We start from the raw sequence: 21941 nt of genomic DNA, 5'->3' as shown, positions 1-21941 counted from the left end.
CACACACACACACACACACACACACACACACACACACACACACACACACACACACACACACACACAGTAGAGAGATTGGAAGGTTTGACTCACAGGGGTGTGTGATGTTTGCATTCTCGAGGAGAGCTACGTAGCCTGTGACGTTGCTGGGGATTCGGATATCTCGGATTTCCTGCAGGGAACGCCGATTTTTCCCCACAGCAACTGAGACCAGCTGGGGCATGTAGCTGTGGTCATTGGAGGCTACAGCAATGGCCAGACGTCTCAAAACCACATCTGGTTTCATTTTCAATCTGGGGAACCGAAAAGAGATGGGTTTCCACCTTCAATTTAATGATACACATGTAGGCCACAACTTCCTTGAATCAAGGGACTACCACATGTGACAGTCAGCTGCAAAATATTGAGTCACACTTTACCTAATCCAGTGTGAGCGTGCACTGCCGTCCGACTGCCAGAAAGATGCAGTCTCTCCATTTGTCATCTTGTAAATGTCAGCAACGTTTGATGAAGCTTCTATTGTGCTGTAGCACTGTGTGACCACTTTGACTTTGTCAACCTCTGGATCACGGTCCAGCTCTGCTCTGTATTGAATATCTAAATCTGAAAGAAACAAATACGGATTAGCGACAACTGTCTCAATGTTGTGCAGCGAAGGGAATCGGCTGCACTGCGAGACATGTATTTACTGCTTCCACATGCTTAAAGTACTTCATTTTTCATGCCCATCTGTGGTGTTCACCTTTCTCCTTTTGCAAGAGGAATTCCAAGAAGTCCTGGACCACACTGGACCTCATGGTGCAGATACTATTGTAGCCCTCTAATAAAGGGAAAGGGATGGCACTGCTGGGAATACGGTTCCTGTGTAGAAACTTAAGGATCTTAGACGCATGTGCCCCTAACCGGTCTTTGGTCTTGGAGAATATGTCAACAAAACCTGTGGAAACGATACAAGAAAAGAGGAGATGTCCGTCTTCGTGGTTAGTTCATCGGCCGGGTGAATATCCAAATGAGGTTGGCCTTGATCTCAATGCTAGACAAATCGTATTTCATACCTGGGGTTAGGGAGCATGCCTGTAGCTGTCTTATCACGTGACTCAGCTCTCCCTGTAGATTAGCTCCATTGGAGTTCTTCAGAGCAGTCAGCATGCTGTCGACGTCCACCACCCCATCTCCCTCTGCATCGAACTGCCCAAAAGCCTGAGACGGGGGACAAACACAGGACACACTCAGTCAAATTTATACACCGACACAAGAACTTACATTCCTACACACAAACATCGCAAAAAACCTGTAAGTCTTTAATTTATGAGGCACACAATTTGCCCTTCCTCTATTATAACTATTGTGCTATATTTTATGTGTGTTGAAATAGTCATCTTTGGACATTTTGATGGATACATTGCAGTGTGCAGTAATTTAGAGCCCAGCCATGGCATTCCATGTGTACCCACACAATGCCAAAGGCAGACTAAAGTTCACATTCATCTACAACCTTTGGTTAAACAGCACATGTCAGACAACAGACCACAAAGCAGCGTGTTGTGCCCAAAGAGGCCAAAGCTGAAACACCAGTGACAATAAACGCGTCCAGCAGAGGAGACACGATGACAGCTCACTTCTCTCGTTTCGTTGCTCCTCCTTAAGATCACAGATCAGTTTGTATTATGGATCATGTCTGGCCCTGTCATGACCTCACAGACAATCTTGTTTACTACTCGCTCCTCATAAACGGGCATGATAACAGCTATCGGTGGGGCCACATAACAATTCATGTCACAACAGGTATGAGAGCCACGTCTGTACTTTACCTCTTCACATTCATCTCTGGGGGCGTCTCTGGTCTCCAACACCTCACAGAACTGCTCCACGTTGACGGACTCCTCTCCTCGGTTGAGCCGGTCCTCCAGCCACCGCACCAGGACACCCTCGTTCCCGGCAAGCACCGACTCGTGAATGGCGACCCCGGAGTCGCTGATACGGGCCGCCGCTTCTCTCAGCTTCACCTGTTCCAGGAGGACCCCCGGGTTGGGTGGTCCTCCGGTGGGCACGGGCAGGCTGTTCGATCCCCTTCCGCTCCTGCCAGACGCGGAGCCTCCGCCGCCTCCGACACCGCCGCCAGTGGCCGCAGAGGCCGGACTGTCTTCCGCGAAGCCGGGACTCTCCGTCTCCACGTCCTCCTCGTCGCCGCTGCCGCCGCCGCAGCCGCTCTCCGCGTTCCCCATGGCTCTTTCACCGACCTAGGGCGGCCCCGAGAATCGCTACGGGCCGCTGGGTGTCAGTTTCAGGACGCTTGCGCCGGGCAGACCTCTCCAACACTCACCTACAGCGACAACTCCGCCGTCCACTACTACCGCATTGACGCACCGTACGTCATCCTGCCGGAAAACGTCCTCTGCGTGCTTCACCTGCGCATGCGCCGCGGCTTCCGGTTGGCGGAAGCGCTCTTCGGCGTCTGCTCCTCCACTGAGAGGACGTGATGTGATGTCAGTGGATGAAGCCACAGACCTGCTTGATCAGCATGCTCACTTGTGTGGTTGTGGTGGTTGTGTCTGTGTTGTTGGCTGTGTTGTTGGTTCCCCGCGAGTGGTCCGTTAAATCTGGATCAGCGCAGGGCCCCTATGTGCGGCTCCTGAGCAGACATGAGCTGTCCCTGCACGACGGGCAGCAAGGCAGCAAGGGCCTGTACCTGGCCATCATGGGGCAGGTGTTTGATGTAAACAAGGGACACAAGCACTATGGACCCGGTGGTGCCTATCACTTTATGGCAGGTGACTACTTCTTCTCCTACAGTGTCCACAACGTGTTAGATCTCAGTATTAAACCTCAGATCGAGGTATTAAACCTCAGAATTAAACCTCAGATCTCAGTATTAAACCAGAGACCTCAGTTAATGTTTTTGAGTTGTATACATTATTATTGTTATTTGGGCAGTCACATGACCTGCAAGGTGACACAGATGTACGGTGTCTCTAGTTGAAGGGTCTGTGCCTGAATCATTACCTATCTGGGAGATATGACTAATAATAAGCATTAATCAGATTTTCATCACATCTGTCCAGCAGCTATTGTTCAACAAGTTTGGATGTGAGTCACTTGTATGCTTTCAGTATTTACAATATTTAACCACAATATATATTTGAACGTTTGGTTAAACATTGTCGGATGTGTCTTTTCTAAGTCCTCAACCTAAATCGGGAACATAAATTCCACTTTAATGAGAGCAGCTATTATTATCCTCCATGCTGCACTGTACTCTGTGTTTTCAGGCAGAGACTCCTCGCTGTCCTTCATCACTGGAGACTTCACAGAAAGCGGCCTGACGGATGATGTGTCCAGTCTCTCCCCCGTGCAAGTGGTGGCCCTGTATGACTGGCTGGCCTTCTACCAGAGGGACTACCAGACTGTGGGTATGTAATGCTTGTCCACCTGCTATTATGATTGTTTTTTAGGACACACACATTTATTGCAAAAACAAAATCAGTACCAGTTTACCTTTAAAGCATCTTTAAAGATCTGGTTCAGTTCTGCATAAATACATATGTTTATAGTTGTATAAATACACATTGTATAAAGTTTAACACTATTACAACTTGTATTAAAAACACAATATGTGTCCTTTAAGGATTACTCAACAGTACTACATCGTGGGATTTGTGCTCTGCTCATGGCCCCGGAGACCCCATCTCTCTGTTACAGCTTAAAAACATTCTTCATACTGTTTTAACACCTTCAAACATAATGACCTTTACAAAATTTACTAGGATTGTTTATAAAAAATACTTATGCTTTGGGGGTACACAAGCATAAAAAGAATGTGCTACATCTTTGTTTGGCATTGACAGTAGTTTGAACACATCACTACTCCTTCCTATTTCAATATTCCATTACAGGTCGCCACAGAAAACACATTTCCTTCCTACATATGTTAAACAAAAGCAATATATTGGCAATAGCATTAGTTTGTATAAAAAACCCATTAATATATAATATTAGAATTTAGTTTTTATGTTTGGCAGTTTGCTCAGAGAGATATGTCATTTCCAACTACTTCGAGTTTTTCAAAACTTGATAGTTATGCTGTTTGCTCTGATCTTTTTCCCCCTGTATCCCTCACAAGTTGTGATTTTAAATGGAAACCTGGAGAGCTTAACTTTGTGAAACTACAGCCTGTACAGTCTCGCATCAGCCACTCATAGATGTGTAATATTAAAAAAAAAAAAACCTGCAGGCTGGTTTTACGTCAATTTTCCGTATCAAAATAAATAAACCCTCTCCCAACTTGAATTTCAGGTTTGGTAACTGGCCGGTTCTACAGCGAGACTGGACAGCCAACAGAGGCCTTGTTGCAGGTAGAAGCATCACTAGTGGAAGGCCAGCGAATGAAGGCCCAGTCTGAGGCTGAGAAGCTGCATTTCCCATCGTGCAATTCAGAGTGGAGCTCTGCCAGGGGAGGGAGAGTCTGGTGCTCCACTAAGAGGTATAAGATAGTTCTGGCCTAATCAAATATTAACACCCACAGGGCAAATGAGTGTAATGTTGTGATGTACTCAATACCTATAATAGAGCATGTCTTACAGTAGCATGCATCATGGGTTTCCATTAGGCCTGATTTGTTTTTTGTCTTCAGTGGTGGAGTGGTAAGAGACTGGACGGGTGTCCCACGGAAGCTCTTCTCTGCAGGATCCACTGGTGTCCGTTGCGTCTGTGTGGAGGACCCCTCTGCAGCAGAGGAAGACCCCAACCTGCAGAAATATGAAGGCTGCCCTCCACAGGCTGAATCGTGTGCTGTTGGAGAATTTTAATCTCTGAGCCAACCTCGAAAATGGACCAAGTCAAAGCCTGCTGTTCAGTTGCACAAAACTCAGGAACACATAGGGACCTTTAATTGTAACGCACATAATTAAGAGTTGGAATGAAGAATTCTCAATACATTTGTTTTTGATGACCTTTATGTAAAGTTGTCCTCCCTTTTTTCTAAAAGGATACACCAGGAAGAGACAGACTAGATATCTGAGCATACAGATACAATACAATGTGCATAAAAGATTAAACAATGTGCATAAAAGATTAACAGAGGCAAGATTTAGGTTTGTCACAATGACAAGCACAAACTGCATTTAAGTACAAAACAGTTGTAGTGGTCAAAAATATCACACATTTATCTGTACAATTTAACAATACTTAAAGAGGCCCCACTACCCGGTCGCCCCGCTATGCCACATTCTCCCCAATGATCAGAAATGTAATGTGATGTTGATAAAGTGCACCTGTTAGGCTTAGAAATTAAGACGCGTTCAATATAATGGGTCAAGACAACTTGACTTGAGGCAACATCGTGGGGACTTTGATCGCAACTTCCTACGACGATCTCCTGGCAGGTCAAAAATGGAATGTAGTTTTTGGTGACTGATTCTCAGATATCATTTTTGATGATGACTATGACACAAAAAAAACTACAAATTAATTGACAGTAACAGGCATAATAGGCATTTTTCTAAGGGATAAGGAGGGTTGTCAAGGATAATTTAGTTCTCATTATAAAATAGGGTTTCTAATAGTCATATTTTCCCAAATTGCCGTGTCAAGAATTATCCATTTCTACTAAATTTGAATATGCCTACACAAGACAATATGAATTAATCATGGGAAAAAAAATTGTCATTTCTTTAAGAATTTCCTCTGTTGCCCATTCGTGCCGTCTATCAACTCTAATGGTAAAATAAGACAATGTCAATGATATAATTCTGAAAATAACTAAATAGATTAGATCTCAATTGGACATGATGCTCATTTAAAAAATGAAATGAGGCGCTTGTCTTTGAAATACTCCTAGCCTGTCCCACTTCGTTCAGTCAATACAGAATTTGGGTGACAGAAGAGTGAATGACAGTTTGCAGAGAACCTGCTGTTGGTTCAGTCACTTGGTTGACAGCAGCCTCAGCTCTTAAATGAAGGTTAATATTCATTTGGTAGCAGTGATTTTTTTTGGTCACACATCATAAAGGAGGCTACACCAACCAGAGGAGGACAACCACTCCTCTATATTGATTTGATCATTAGTGATCTTTTATGATTAAATTGTACAGCAGTTACCTGCTTGTAATAATGAGAGGTCATCGGTACAAACACACATTATTGAGCTTGGGAAAATGGTTAACAAATTGTGTCCAGCTGTCACCGAGCTGGAGGAGCTGCTTATATCATCTTTAAGATACTTTGATCAAAACAGAAACAAAAAGACAATGTTTCACTTTCTATTTAAACGTCCCTCTAGAACATTAATAGTTTTTCATAGACTGGAAGAGTATAAAGGCTATGGTCCATGTCCGGGAATCTCTTGTTAGTATGTCCTGCTACTGATGTCCCTTGTCCTGGTGTGCCTGAAAAACTGTGCCGAGTTGGGCCTGGCATGGCCAGTGTCAGAGGATGGAGGATATCCAGACCAATACATTACGATACCCCACCCAGAGTTAGTACATCAAAGCAGATGTCACACACCCTCACCGGCTTGTTCAAGTCGAACTTGATGATGGGTATCTCCTTTATAGAGCACTTGTGACACAAGAGGCGCCCACAGTGGCGGCTGGAATTAACAGTCAAGAAAGAGACGCAGGATTAATCATACAGTTTGACACAAAGTGAAAATATGAATAAAATTAATACAACATTATTTATATAAAAACAATACTAACCAGTGATGTTTCCTTGTTGTTACACCAAACTTGGCAATGCATTCATAACAGTTTGACCCATCACACCATGGGGGCTCTTTGGACAGCATATCTATAAAAAAAAAAGGAAATAGTCTAGTTATAACAACTGGGATCAAAACATATCACTTCATATGCGAAGTATCTCTGATATATGGTGAAGTGTAAAAACTAACCTAGAAGGCGAAAGAGCAACTGTTTGGTTGCAACTTGGTAGTTGAAAATGTTGATGCCCTGATTATTATTGATGCCCAGTCGAGCCCCAGCCCTCACAATGGCACGGCACAGATTTGCATTTCCTTTCATGTAGGCCAGGAGCAGAACTGCAATAAAACATAGATCATACTCATTTTATGACAGGTCTAGTACTGGTTTTATTGTGCAACATGTATGAAGTTAACAAAAGAGATAATTCAATCTACAGTACCTGTGTTCCCTTCATTATCTGGTTTGTCCAGAGGGTATTCAGGCATACACTCCAGGAACAACTCAAAAATGGCGGCAGCATTTTCTTTCCCATAATGGCCTAGGACGTGCATTGGTGACTGACCCCTAAGTAGGCATGAGATAAAAAGGAGACATAAGTTGACACTATAGACCAGGGAAGGTTATTTTTTATGTTCTGAGTTTTTATTGATTGTTTAGCTTCCACTCTCAACATTGATTGTCTCTATCATTCGCACTGCCAACTGAAGCTCTCCATACATTGTCTAAGTTTCAAATACTGTTGTTTTTACCCAGTCTGAGATTACACATGACACAGTTTGTGTATGTGTCAGTGTGAGTTTGTGAGTACGAGAGACGAGCTTAATTAATGAATGAATGTGCACAGCTATGAAGAAAGATTTAAGTGATCAGTGTTGATATTGTGGCATTACAAACAAATCAACGTTTAAACTGTAGCAGGTCAGAGATGTCAGCTGTGTGTGTCTGCCAGTCAGCGAGAAAGAGAGAGAGAGCAATGTGCCAACACCCTTATCTTAAAAACCGCAATGTATCTTTTTGCAGTGTTACCACTTGAATGGGCTTATTTCCCAAAGGATTCAATAATACTCCGGTAATTTAATCAGGAAAGTGTACCTGAGATTAAAGGCCTCAGCATCAACGTTGGACTCTGTGAGTAGGGTTCTCACATTATTAAGGCGGCCTTGCATCACAGCCAGATGCAGAGCTGGAAAGAGCAGGAAGAATAGAGAAAGGATCAAATGTTATTTACAAGGATGAAGATGGATGGGCTATAATATAATGTACTAGTCTAACTAAAAACAATGACTATTTGGGTCAAAACTATATACACTGATTCTCCTCAACAAACTGGCCATTTTTTAAATTTGTCAATTTAAATGGTTATCGTTTAAAAAAAGTATCCCAGAACAAGTTATAATAAAGATAAAATGATATAAGGTACCATTATTTCCATTTTCATCCTCAGCAGCAAAGTCTACTCCATTTTCGATCAACACAGAACAAATAGTGGCCAGGTCCTGTTGGGCCGCCAGGTGTAGTGCTGTCTGCCTGTGTTTTGTCAGCTCATTTACTTTTGCTCCGGCAAGCAACTAGAAAAAGAGAAAAATAAAAACAGCATCACATACACGACTCTTTCTCTAACACTTAAACTGGCATGAATGGGAGATGCAGAGGAGCAACAAAGGTCTACCAGGTTGCGGACAATGATCTCAGATCCAGCCTGGACAGCTAGGTGGAGAGGGGTGAGTTTGGCTGCATCCTGAACCCTGGAGTTGACATTAGCTTGGACACTGATGAGGAACAGGACACTTTCGATATCTGAATTTTGCACAGCCACGTGTAGAAAATTGCGGCCTTTGTTGTCCACCTGTACGGAAGTAGAAGTTTGAGAGATCAATACTGTAACTACATCATTTTTATTGGTGCAACAGTAATACTGAAGATGAAGACAAACCGGTGCATTTACGTCTGGGCTACCTGTTCAGCAGCACCTGGCTCCCTCTTGAGGATAGCCTCTGCTGCCTTATTGTTCTTGTGCGTCATGGCACAGGCGAAGGGGGTCATTCCTTGGCGGTCGCGAATGTTGAGACGAATGTCTGGATGGGAGATGAGGAGCTGGATGATGACGTTGTGCTGGCTGCTAATGGCAGCATGGATAGGAGCTCGACCCTCTGCATCCTGATAAAGTGACAGTGAGAAAAAGAGCATGATTAGAGCTCACTTCATAATCTATTATTTGCTTTACTGGTGCAATGGCCGTTGTAGATGGGTTGTTTGCTTGGACTGTGGTAATGCTGGTTGCAGCTTTCTTTCTGAAACTGTGAAAGTGACCTGCTGGACTCAGTCCACAAAGCTGGAGAGTTTTCATTGCTATCCGATGAGATGAACGGTTCTCGGGATATGCATTCCACATACAGACAGATTGAGACTTCTGGAATTAGTAGATACTTGCTGTAGCAGGAAAAAGTATAAGCACCATCTAGGAAACACCCAATGCTTTATTACTAAAGCATTGGGTGTTTAAAAAGAATATAATCAAAAAAGGATTAGAAATGTATGTTATTAAGTCATGTATAATTCAAAATACCACTGTAATGCTCATATCGGTCCGATAACTTATAAATACTGAGTGAAGTTTAGAGAGATCCCTCATAAGATCACAGAGTAATGGGCCCCCTGATGTGATGGGACTGACCTGTGTGTTAACATTAGCTCCAAACTCTAGAAGGCACTGCACCACCTCCTCCAATCCCCAAATGCTCGCCAGATGGAGGGGCGTTTGCCCATCTCGGGCTTCTTCGTCTCCTTCCCCATTTGGCCCTGGCTGCCTGGGGCTGTTCACATCACACCCGCTATAGAGCCATAACATAGGGAATAAGTTAAGACACGTAGATACATAGATGTCATTACATCAAGCTTACAAAGAGAGAATTTTTTTAATTAGTTCGATTAGTTCTGCAGATATGTGCATCCACAGTTTAGGATTATATTTCCCAAATTCTAGCAGTAAAACAGTAAGGAGAATTTGCAGACCTGCGGATGAGGAAGCAAGCAGACACCTCATTATTCTCATCAACGGCTCTGTGCAGGAGAGTCTGCTTGCAGCCAGAGGGCCCCGTGCTCCAACTAGTCGCATCACAGCCATGGCGGACCTAAGTGGGACATACAGGGGACAAAACAGTCAAAATGTGAAAGAATGTTTCTCAAATATAAATTCATCTACAGAACATATACTGTATATGTTGCCTATGAAAACGCTTAAGTGACGATAAAGTGGTAACGTGTGTGAACACAGGTCTTTATGGTTTGGTGCAGCTCTTTGGCTCCACAATATCAGTGATTTATAGTGAAACCAATTTGTATTATATGTTTCGGACTGACATGAATCTGTGAAAGATAATGGATGTTATACGGACATATGAACATCCCTACGGTTTCACTTAATGCAATGGTAAGGAGATATTTAATTTCCTTTTGGGATAATTTATTCCTAAATCAAACTTAATATATTCTTTATAGCTATTCCAGAGGTGTTATCTCACTGAAGTTTCTTAAATAAAGTTTTGGTAACAACTGAGCACACCAAGAATGAATGAAAAGAGTTCTATCATTTCTCAATTGGTTGTGTATGAATTTGTCTCACCAGTGTTGATGCAATATCTTCCAGGCCGTTCTCTAGAGCCAGCCACAGTGGAGGGTCCCCTTTGTCATCCACCACTGACATATCAGCTCCTCTTGTGCAAATGGCATCTACCACCAGGGGCAGCTGGTTACTAATGGCCAACTGTAGTGCTGTTTGTCCCTCTTGAGTTCTAGTCAAAGAGGAAATACACAACATAAGATACAGACAAATCCATGACAATTTAAAAACTCTCATTTCAAAGTTGTTAACTGGCAGATGATAAACATACAATAAAGAGGTCTGTATTTTGGGTCCAAACTTGTTATTGTTACTACTGAATGCTACCGCTGAAGTTTTACTGAATCCAGTTCAAATTAAAACAAAATTAAAACAGAGGGCAGGGGGACCCCGAGTGGGGGTGAATGCATAAACCATCAATAGGAAATGACACCAGTTTGCCTCTAGCATGGGATCAGTCCAGATCATGCACCCTTTCGTTTCCTCTGCTGTCACCAGACTAATGAAGGTCTATAATGCTCATAACAGTCATAACCTATAATTGTACAGATTCCTAACTTCTGCAGCATAACCCAGGCATTACCTCACATTGATGTCAGCCTGATGTTCAAGAAGGAAGAGGGCACTCTTGCTGTCCTGTCTCTGGATGGCCATATGAAGCAGGGTTTGTCCATTGGACATAGTGTCGTTGATAGAAGCCCCTGAGCCCAGCAGCTGAGCTGCTATGTTGTGCATACCTGACAGGGCCAAATTATACATGTTACACATCACACACAGATCACCAAGCAAGCTTACTCGATAATGAAGAATCAACTGTTTTGTAAGGTGCAGAGCTGTGTACCTGTCCAGAGGGCCAAGCCCAGCACCGTCTGGTCCATGGAGTCTTTGAGACTGAAGTCTGGAATGATCTGGAAGTTGTTGGTGGCATGAAGTGCATTGGCTGAAGTAGATGCAATAAATCAAGGGAGAATTAATTAATTATTGCACCCATCACATTTACATCTTAGTTACAGCTGTTAAGGTTTATCAGACTCCCAAAACATATACTGACCTTTTTGCTCAAGGATGACAGAGACCACATCTGGGTGGTTGTGAGCAATGGCCATGTGGAGGGGGGTCTGCGTCGCCACCCCATTGGTGTCGTCAGGCAAGGCCTTCTGTGTCTGTAGGTTGGGGTTGGCTCCCTGCTGGAGCAGCTCTGCGGTCAGGCTTGCCAGGCCACAGCGACATGCTGTATGAAGCGGGATCTCACCCTGAAAAAAGGAAGAGGGATTAATAAGACTTTTTATTATTATTACAAAATAATTTCCCCTTCATTTTAGGATTTAGGATAAAGTTACATTTGTAAGGCCTGCAGACATAAAAAGTCAGATTTGAATTTTCAGATCAGCTCTTTTTTGAGTCAATTAGAGATATTAGCCTTATTATAGATTTATAGTAATAGTTCTGTGTGTGATTAATTGATTTGGGATTTCTTAAAGATTTTGTGTGTCTTCTTTTTCTATTTATCTCTGAAAGAGATGGGCCAAATATTTTGGCATGACCGTATGTATGTAAATTAGGGCTGTAAAAATGTACGCTTTAACGCGGGATGATTAATTTGTGGAATTAACGCGTACATTTTTTTAACGCATTAACGCATGCGCAGAATCACCCGCTCCATGTACCCATACCCGCCCCCACTCACTCGCTCAGAGCGACACACGCAGTGAGATCAGAGTTCGTTCACATTAAGCAGCCGGTCAGTGACTTTGTAGAAGAACAGTGGAAACAAACAGTGAAAACACAGAGTTTCTCTAGTCACAGCTGCTCAGTGATCAGCGCCGCTGCGTCATGATCAGAGCAGAAGCTGTAGTTGGTTTGTACCGAGCTGGAGTTTCTGTGTCATCCTCCACTCTGCTCTCTCTTGAACTAATAAACACTCATCACTAGTTATCAGGACCTGATCAGTACATGAAGTAACTTAGTGTTTGTTTGATTCGCTCCAGAGTTTATGAGGCTGCATTTAAACATAATGAAAATGACTCGTCAACATTTTGTGCTCAGTACAACACGAGACGTGACGCTTACAGTCAGGACTCAGTGTTAAAATGAGCAGAGCGACACGCAGACATGATCCGACACCATCGATTCATAACCAAACACATGACCGTACGTTTGTCACCTAAATCAACCCCCAAAAAAATTAACTATGAACGTGAACTAGTTCAATTTCATCTGCATGAACTGAACTTGGAACTCGTTCTATTTAAGAGTGAACTGGCTCAACACTGCTTCTAAAGATGGGCTCAGATTCAGATTTCACATTCACATTTAATTGTGTAAAGGTTTGGATGTTTGTTTGATTTAAAAAAGAAAAGAAAAAAGTTGTATTAAACCATCCTATATTTGCTAAAAAAAAAAAAAGAGCAAAGCCTAAGATGCCCCAATTGTTTAGGATAAAGTTTATCTTTGAGTTTGATAAAAAAAAAAAAATCTAAATAACATCATCCTATGTTTGCTCAGAGGCATAGCAAAGAGAAGCCACATTTAATTATGGTATGGTATGTTTTAGTTTGATTTTATTTTTCAATCTTATCAATCTTACTAACTACCATTTGGACTTGTCATCAATAAAAAAACAAATGTTAGATGTATATACCCGCCTTCTGTCATTCAACTTTCCATTCCCACAACAATATCCCCATTTAGAAATCGGGATTAATCTGATAAAAAAATGTAATCGTTTTACAGCCCTAATGTAAATGCTACTCATTTCATACGTACCCATTTGTTGACATGGTTGACCTTCGCTCCATGAGTAGCTAGGAAAAGAGCAGCTGCCTCGTTGCCTGCCCGAGCTGCTCTCTGCATGAGGCAGTTTTCTACAGAGACGAGATGAAAATGTTTTGAAAGTCAAATGCACCATCAGATTCAGACAAATATTACTGCAGTAAACGTATTAATAAGCACCTGTGGTAGTGTCAGGTGCATCAGGGTTGCTCCCTCTCTGGATGAGCTGTGCTGCAAAGCTATTCTCGTCAAATGAGGTGCCATTTACTACTGGTGCATCGTCCTCAAACGGATTTACTGATGGGTCTGAAGACACGGTGATATACTGCAGGGCCAGCCACAGAGCTGTGCTGCCTTCATGGTCCTTGAGTTCGAGGTCAAGCCTAACAAGATGGATAGATTACATCAGGTTACACACAGAGAAACCTATAGAGGTAAATAATGACCAGGGTGCCATGATATGACATTGCCCATATGAGTAGGTTACATTTGCTGTCTACTCTTATTTGACAGCATGGCATAGAGTAGAGGAAAAAGATTAAGTTTATATTGTAATTAAGTTAAAATTAAGAAATTGCACATAACCTATTTGTGTCTATTTGCAGTTTAGAACATTAAAAGAACATTAAGCCCTCTGTGTGTGATTTTCCAAGTCAGGAACAAACGCACTAATTCCACATGGAAGTGTAAATAACTCACTGTTTGCACTCTAGTAACTGGCTGAACACTGGCTCATTCCCTGATGCAACAGCTTCATGTAGCGGAGTCCTGAAAAACAACAAAAGGAAAAAGGATGAAGCATCATGATACTTTGCGAGGCAGTTGGCCTCCTCCGCGATCCGTCGCAGCTCATAAGCCAAGAGCCCTGTGACCCACCTGCCCTTGCTGTTCTGCATGTTGGGGTTGGCTCCGGTCTTGAGCAGAGCCTCTGCGATTCGTGCCATGCCACTCATTACTTCCACAGAATGTTTCTTGGGGCTGAAAGAACAGACCAGATGAAGTGGGGTTTCCACGGCCCCCACTGTGGCTGCGTTCACCTGAGCCGAGTGGCGAATCAGGAAGATTGAGGCAAATTCATCACCTGGAAAGTGAAAGAAAAATGGTTAATAAAAAAATGAAACTCTGCTTTCATGTATTATCTCTGATATTCCACATTGGAGATCATTTCTATACAGAAACATTACTGAAAAAGGTGGAGTGATTCTTCACAGAAAGTTTATTGAATCATTTGATTAAGAGGGTATCTCACATGGTCGATTTTGAAATGAACACCAAGACGGCTAAACCAAAAGTTTATTTTGGACATTACTTTTACAAGAAACACACATGGATGAGTGAGATAGTGACCCCGCACCTCTTTGGATGGCCTTATGCAAGAGGCTCCAGCCACTCTGGTCCACCATATCCACATCGGCTTTGTTGTTAACCAGAGTGGTGGCAATGCTTTCCAATTTATGAGAGAGTGCCAGGTCTAACGCCAGGTCACCATTGTTGTCTACTTCATTTAGCTTGCCAGGGAGCTGAAAACCAGAGGGAACAACATAAAAAACAAAACACAAAACCTGCTAATAGCATAATGAGAAAGATTGAATCTTCCTTGCTGATTACATTGTAACTTACAAAAGAAAATTAAGGAGATCTGTGGTGAACTGACCTGCGAGTCCATCTCAATGAGATAGAGAAAGACCACATCTTCCCGCTCAACTTTTATGGCTTTGTGGAGAGGATACTCTGTTTTAGATTTGATCATCTTGTACAGAAGTGGGGCACTCATGGTGCTGAAATCTTCTTTTCTTAGATCATCCTGATAAATAAAAACAGTCAATTAAACACAATAAAGAATCAGCTTTGAATAAAAGAATTAGTGTTACCTAAGAAATTGTAAAAAAAAAAAACAATTTGCCTGGAGGTGTCAAAGATTGATGACAGCTAACAGCCATTTTCTTCACTAAAGTCGTAAAAATAACTGTGACAGCTGTCAAAGTCTGGCTTTATTGTATCGTAAATGGTGATGTAACAAAAACTGGTGGGACAAAATGAGAGTATCTCTGATGAATCTAAAAGGAGTACACACTAGTTTAAAGTGGCATATTTGTGTTGATGCCTCAGGACTGTTGAAAACCATAATACCGGTAAATGATCATATAATTAAGACCTTTTCTATAATAAAGATTAAGAACTTTTAATCCAATATGGTTTGGTAATACATCACTGAAAAACAATCCCAACTGTTCATCCATTCCACAAGCATATGAAAACACCTAAGGCCAGTAAGCCATGAACAAACTCTAAAGGTACTCACCCAGTGACTGGCAATGATCTCCCCACAGTAGTTCATCAGCGTGGTGGCGTTTAGTTCCTCAGCTGTCTGGTAGAAGCGAATGCAGTTCCTGACATTCACAGAGGACATCACGCCTTTTTCACACCTGTCCCAATGGAAAGACAGATGTTTTTCAGGCCATTAAGCCACATGTGGTACTCTTCAATAGGTTCTGCCACGGCACTGCGGCCACTAACAGCAAGGGAAAAAGGCAGTGTACTTGTGCTGACCTCTCTCGAAGCAGCTGGAGCTGGAAGCGGTTAGCCAGCTTCATCAGGTCGATAAGAAAGGCATCATCCTCACTGAGTTCCAACTCATCAGTGTAAGCCCAGCGCAACATCGCCATGGCAACCTCAGGCTTACAATCTGGGAATTATTTATATCATAAAGTCAGTTAGAAACATGCTATGAATAAATTTCTAGATATGCACTGGACTTAGAAGAACAATCATTTTGACACACCGTAAAATGACCATCCATTTCTTACTTTATCCCAAATGGATGGATTTTCATTATAAATTAAGCTCCTCTTTTAACACGGTGGTGTCACAGGGGTTTGCTCACCGGATAGGTCCAGTTCAGAGGTGGAGGTCAGGTTAGCCAGACTCCAGACATCACTGCGAGCAGCCAAAACAAACTTATGGGCACAAAGCGTCTCCCCTGCAACTTTCACTTTCAGATCACTGCAAAACACACATTCATCACACATGAGAAACCCAGTTATCTCAAACTTTTGCAAATACATTTTAAATACAAAAACAAACAATAAATACAAAACAAATAACATCAAACTACAATAATGTATCCGAATAGGTGTTTTTTAGTCATACAACACACACCAGACACAGAAGTATTTACCATTTGCATATAGCTAGATATTTTAATGTGTACCTATCCATTCAAAGCATGAACCTCACCTGTAATGTTCCTGCTGATAGAGGTCAGCCACGATGTCCAGCAGACGACTAATGAAGGTCTCTGCTGCTGAAGGGTTGGGGGAGCCCTGACCAGCACCCTGAGCAGCGAGCACAGCACATCGCCTCTCTGTGTCAGCCAGCTTCTGTTGCATCTTCACATACTCCTGCCTGAGCAGGGCCAGGTGCTTCTGCAGCTTGGCCACCTCCTCTGCTCCACATCAAGGGAAAGGAAACAGACAGAGGACAAAACATGATGCAGAGATGGAAAAAAAACTTAGGTTAGAAAGACCTATTCCTAAACACAGGTTAGAACTGAACTCTTTGAAGCACCTTTCGCCTGAAACTAAAGGGAGTGGTCCAAAGTCCATTCACTGGATGGTGTTTGGTATTGATTTTACACCGTTTGCTTTCAGAGACGGCTGTGGTGCAGTCAGCCGCAGGCCGCTTCAGATGGGGTCTTTCTGTGAGGAGTTTGCATGTTCTACCTGGGTTCTTGTGTGTTTTCTCCGGGTCCTCCGGCTTCCTCCCGCAGTCCAAAGACATACAGATTGGAGTTAGGTTAATCTGAGACTCTAAATTGACTCTCGGTGTGAATCCGGGGGTGAATGGTTGTTTGTCTCTGTCGTCCCTAAGATACGCTGCCGACCTGTCAGAGGTCATTGTGTATATTGGCTCCAGTCTAAACAAAAACAAGATTACTGATTAAAGATGACTTTTGTTTGTTATACTACAGGATGAAGCTGTTGTGTTAGATTTGCACCGACTGGTGGTTTGAGTAATTTGGCCTGAGACATTATTAGGGTCTTCGCACTGTCGGAAGGCTCAACAGTGCCCCCTAAAACAGCAATTCCATCTGGTTTAAACGCTCTTCACGAAATTCAGTACACACATGACCGGACAGAAAAATAAGTCCATGCCACCAATTTGATTAACGCAACAGGAAGTCGGCCATTTTGAATTTAGTGGCCATTTTGCACGTTGTGTATTTTAACGAATTCCTCCTAGAGCTTTAATCAGATCAACTTCAAAATCAGCGAGTGCCCTCTTAACAACATAGAGATAAAAACTACCTTGACTTTTGAGTTTAAGTCACACGGTGTGACCGTGGCATCAAATTTAAGATTGATTTTTGCACGTGCATGATCAGAGTCCCGACCCGAACAGATCTATTAGTCTGTATGTAGTGATAGTGATAGTGCCACCTACTGGCAACATATAAACGCAAATAAAGTGACTTAAAAGGGTTAAAGTATTAATGGCTTAATGGCTTAAAGGTAATGCCTTTGACCTTGCCTTGTAGAAGACACACCTTGACGTTGGTTGCCACCCTGACCAATAAACCATACAAGACAGATGCTACTTGGTGTCTATTAAGATAACACTGACAGTGTTATCTTAATAGACACCAAGTAGCATGGAAGGGGATACATCATTAATTCACTTTTTACAACCTGATGTGATATGTATTTTGAAATATGTTTTAATCACAATACCTTGCAGTTTATACCAAAACTGTGGTAATCACATTAATGATCTAACATCATTTTATGTAATTAATGATGTATCCCCTTCCATCCTATGCACAAAGAAATATACACAGATAATTACTTCCGCCAAGAAGGTTATGTTTCAACCACGTTTCTTTGTCTGTTAGCAGGATTACGCAAAAACATCTCATGTGTTTACAAGGAAATCGATGCATCTAGAAATGCATTCATAAAAATTCCATAAAGTTCAATTAGCACAGAAAGCCGCTTTCCCTTGCTTAACATAGCGGTGTTTACCCCACCAGAACGTTCTATTTTACAGCGTTCTTTATGCTGTTTTCTTTACATGATGTGAGTGACGAGTGACGTATTGTTTCCAGCTTGGCTTGAATATTTACCATACTTTGCATTGTTTTGAACGTGCCTTGCTTTACCTTGTCTTGTGTTGCCCTACTTTACGTTTCGTTCTGCTTTACATTGTTTTACTTTGTCTTCTTTGCCTTGGCTCGTTAAGTGTCACGTCAGAGTGCTTTACCGGGTTATGTGCGAGCCTTTTTAACAGTGTGCATGTGAGTTGGGTTTGTCGCCTTTTTGTTTTGGATGTACGTGTCCACGTAATTTGTGGGTTTCTAGTATTTCCCGTTCCCTTGTTTATTATATCACCTGTATCACATTTTCCCCCCCGTTATGACTTGATTGATTAGACTTTATTTGGCTTTTGAATAATTGGGTAGATGAAGTTCTTTTGTTTATTTTACTGGTATACATTTATATTGTTTTGGGATTGTTTCTTTACTTTTGTTTCCTTGATTGAATTGTGTGGAGCCATACTGATGCATGTGTGTGTTTCCTTTATATTTTACAGGAGCTGAGAGCCTAAGGTGGTGGGGGCTGGTGTCTTTGGTGGCGGTGTCTCCCTCCTGTGTGCTGTGCCATACACCACATGCTGTTTCGCCCAGTCCCTGTCCGCCCTCCCCCGCATCAGGTGCCGAGTTTGCAAGTGCTCGGGCCTTTTTAAAATCCCTTTCCTATGTGACCAAAGTTGCGCAGAAGCAGTCAATTTTCCACAGTCTCTGTGCAAGACCCAAATCTCTGAATCTTAAAACCTGTCTACAAACGTAATCCAAGTGGTTTCGTTTGGACAAACCTTTCCCAGTTCCTCAAACTGAAAGTACACTTTCTATGGATGTTTGTGTCATGTCTCAGCCAAGAGTCCACAGAGTTGAACTGGGGCCCATTTCCTTCCTTTAAACCAGTAAAGTTACAGTGAAGAAAGAATGCTGAGGCGGCACGTTACTTCGTCCTCCCTCGTAAACCGTTACTGGCACGACAACTGGTCATGAGGTCCAGAAAAGGGGTGTTTCTATAAAAAAATAACCACCTGATCAGCTCAACACAGGAAGGGTGGTATGCTTGAGCAGCAGCTTAGGGACTAACAGACCAGCCACTGGATCGTTTTTTTAAATGTTCTTATCCACATTTGTTTTGCAGGATTAATCAGGCATCACTGATGCATCTGCAAAAACAATATCTACCTCAATTTATTTTAAATTTCCCCAGAGACCAAAGAAAAACTTCAGGACTTGTGAACAGGATCTAGTCTCTTTCAGACTTAACCAATGCACAAACTACTTCGCAAACACAGAACACACAAGGAAAATACCATTAAAAAGTTTACCACCAGTAATAGAATCCAGACATTGCAGGAGTAGGTCTGAAGAAAATGATCGTGCTTTTTCATTTAACTTGTTCATTGAGGTACAGGCTCAGACATTCATTGGGTGTGTGTGAGAATAGATTTCTCTTCTGCTCAGTTGATATGGAGAAGTTACACACACACACACACACACACACAATTACACCACAGGTTGGCGGGGTGTTGAAGCTGGTAAGCAGATTTCCCTTAAGGAGGAGCACACAGCAGGCGCACCCTGATGTCTTGGCCCGAGTCGAGGTGTTGCCCTTGGCCTGGGCAGCTCTGCCAGGTGGTGCAGCTGATACCTGACAGGGAGTGACACCTGCCCCCCCTGTCCCGTATTTACCTCTCGATTAACAACACTGCTATATGTGTCAACGTTTTCTAAAACGACCCCTTCATGAACAAAACCGCGACAGTCACTGGAGGGTAGACTGTGGCGGAATGATTGCTTAATAGTGCAGTTTGATGCCATCGTTGTCGTTGACATTTAGCTAAACACTAATATGGACGCTACCTGCGAATTATAAGTTAACATATGTATATTTTCTCGCGTTTTCCACTAGCAGAGTTCAGGAATAGAAGCTGTCCCCTGCAGACCGGTCCCCCTTCATCACATTATCTGTAGCCCGGTTCGGCTAACTCCAAAATCCAGCTAGCAGCACCACCGACAGCTAACGGTGGAGCTGAGGAGAGGACAAGCTAACGCTGCGCTTCGTGTTTTCGGCCCCACACGGTGGACGGTTCGTGAGACAGCCGAGACACTGGTTCATTCAGTCCCACAGTTCAACAAGCAACACGAGAAGAACAGGGAGTGGACCCAACAGTGAGGAAAAAATCAATCTCATACCTTCCGCCATGTTGCTCAGCGCTAGCTCCGGAGACTCTATCGCGATATGACGGACAGGCGGATAGTAGCCAGCGGTGCTGCGTTCAATAACACGCGAAAACATAGTTCATCACAAAACCGCTGCCAAACATCTCTCTTATACTGAATTAGTTATTTCGTGTGATATCATTTTACACGTGTGATTCAGTCCACAGTCTGTTCACATGAGTTGATGAGTTGATATACTCAAGAGCAAACGGTGCTAACGTAGGGAACTGTCTTTGCAACCAACAAAAACAAACATCTGGTGTGACAGGTATTCAGCCTCATGTGATTTGGCTGAATGTGAGAAAGGTTTGCACTCACTGACAAAGAGTTACAATGTAATGATCCTGCTGCAGAGTTTCATTCAAGGACCTTTATACAGTATAAAGTCTATGTTCAGGACAAACTGGCAAACAGGCTGGGAGACGTACACTCTCCCCCTCAAGTTAGCAACGAATATTTTAATCTGTTTTGTCTATTGACTCTTTTATTTGATTGAGTTGGGCAGTTTAGGATTTGTCCACATTTTAACGCAAACGAACTCCTCAGAAATATAAATGATAAATGAATCAATAAATATTGACTGATCAGACCAATGGGAAGAAAAGGATAATACGTGCTCATGCTAGGATCAATGAAGTTCTTTGCGAGCAGGCAGAACTCCGCACAACACAGGGCATATTCATACAGCAGGAGGGGGGGTTCACTGATAGCAAAGCACATTTTGAATTCAATAATCCACAATGAAGCATTGACAAAAATATAAAAAATAAATTTTAAAAAATGACTGCAGGCACATGGCTCTTATCGGACACTCCTAATTATATCCTGAGTATGCAGGAATTCATTGTGAAATTGTGCTACAGAAATATAGTCGAGGGTATTTCTGGCATTGCCCCAACATATGCCATGAAAATAAATCAAACAGCCGGAATACTCTAAATGTATTTGGTGTCAAACAGTTGTTCATTTTGAGGATGGGGTGGAAATAATCTTATGTTTATAAAACTTTCACTTGAAAAATGAATCACTGCAGACACATTGTGTGGCAGAATTATGGCTCCTATCTTTTGTCAGGTTCAGACCATAGACTGTATATAAAAAGGTTCAGACAGTCCTGCTTTACCTCACAAAGCTCCCTTTGCCAATGGTTTTATTTTATAGCACTAAATAAAAATCACCTGATGTTGAATAAAAAAAACACAGGAAAAGCAAATGAGATTCAATAATCATTCTCCAACTTCCCTGGTTGATAGTGATGAGCTTGTTTGGGGGCCAGACTGAACAAGATGAGTATTTTAGCTGTGCGGCTCGTCATCAGTGACACTCGGGAACCCAAAGTGAAGTAAAATATGTTGGTTACCGTCAAAGTGTACAAAAGTTGAGGCCAGAAAGCTACATATACTAACTTGGCACAATGACCCAGCTGAAAGAAAAATCAGACACATTTTGGGAAATGATAAACATATGTGTGAAATGTGGTGCAGCTTATTTCAATTTAAAGGAACTGTTGGGCCTTGGGAGAGGTATGTGCTCTATTGAGTGCCATTGTGAT

The 21941-nt window shown here is 42.5% G+C and overlaps 3 protein-coding genes across 4 annotated transcripts in view; 1 reads left to right on the top strand and 2 right to left on the bottom strand.

Annotated features, from left to right (window-relative positions):
* zzef1 (zinc finger, ZZ-type with EF hand domain 1) overlaps positions 1-2362 on the bottom strand; it is a 35880-nt gene extending 33518 nt beyond the window's left edge. For both annotated transcript variants that reach the window (XM_035178236.2, XM_035178237.2), the window contains exons 1-5: positions 1812-2362; positions 1056-1200; positions 743-937; positions 420-603; positions 94-293 (exon numbers count right to left, since the gene is read on the bottom strand). In XM_035178236.2, coding sequence (XP_035034127.2) covers positions 94-293; positions 420-603; positions 743-937; positions 1056-1200; positions 1812-2225 — 1138 coding nt within the window. In that variant the 5' untranslated portion in view covers positions 2226-2362. The remainder of the gene's footprint in view (positions 1-93; positions 294-419; positions 604-742; positions 938-1055; positions 1201-1811) is intronic.
* Positions 2363-2422: 60 nt separating this feature from the next.
* LOC118121898 (neuferricin) lies at positions 2423-4954 on the top strand. The gene is made up of 4 exons (XM_035178136.2): positions 2423-2771; positions 3270-3410; positions 4294-4480; positions 4631-4954. Exons 1-4 carry the CDS (start codon positions 2495-2497, stop codon positions 4803-4805), a joined length of 780 nt encoding a protein of 259 aa, XP_035034027.1. The 5' UTR covers positions 2423-2494; the 3' UTR covers positions 4806-4954.
* ankfy1 (ankyrin repeat and FYVE domain containing 1) lies at positions 4935-21824 on the bottom strand. The gene is made up of 25 exons (XM_047343402.1): positions 20363-21824; positions 16330-16537; positions 15977-16095; positions 15643-15778; positions 15395-15518; positions 14747-14896; positions 14447-14612; positions 13969-14173; positions 13792-13860; positions 13273-13475; positions 13087-13184; positions 11372-11573; positions 11162-11260; positions 10904-11057; positions 10324-10492; positions 9714-9832; positions 9376-9532; positions 8658-8858; positions 8371-8547; positions 8122-8269; positions 7794-7884; positions 7141-7265; positions 6890-7036; positions 6696-6786; positions 4935-6586 (listed from the first exon to the last, which is right to left on the bottom strand). The coding sequence occupies exons 1-25, from the start codon at positions 20463-20465 to the stop codon at positions 6454-6456; spliced, it is 3594 nt and encodes a 1197-aa protein (XP_047199358.1). The 5' UTR covers positions 20466-21824; the 3' UTR covers positions 4935-6453.
* Between the last annotated feature and the right edge of the window lie 117 nt (positions 21825-21941).

This window comes from Hippoglossus stenolepis, chromosome 15, assembly GCF_022539355.2.
Source record: "Hippoglossus stenolepis isolate QCI-W04-F060 chromosome 15, HSTE1.2, whole genome shotgun sequence".
NCBI lineage: Eukaryota > Metazoa > Chordata > Actinopteri > Pleuronectiformes > Pleuronectidae > Hippoglossus > Hippoglossus stenolepis.
The sequence above is the reverse complement of the archived record's forward strand: the minus strand, read 5'-3'. Positions and strand labels throughout refer to the sequence as shown.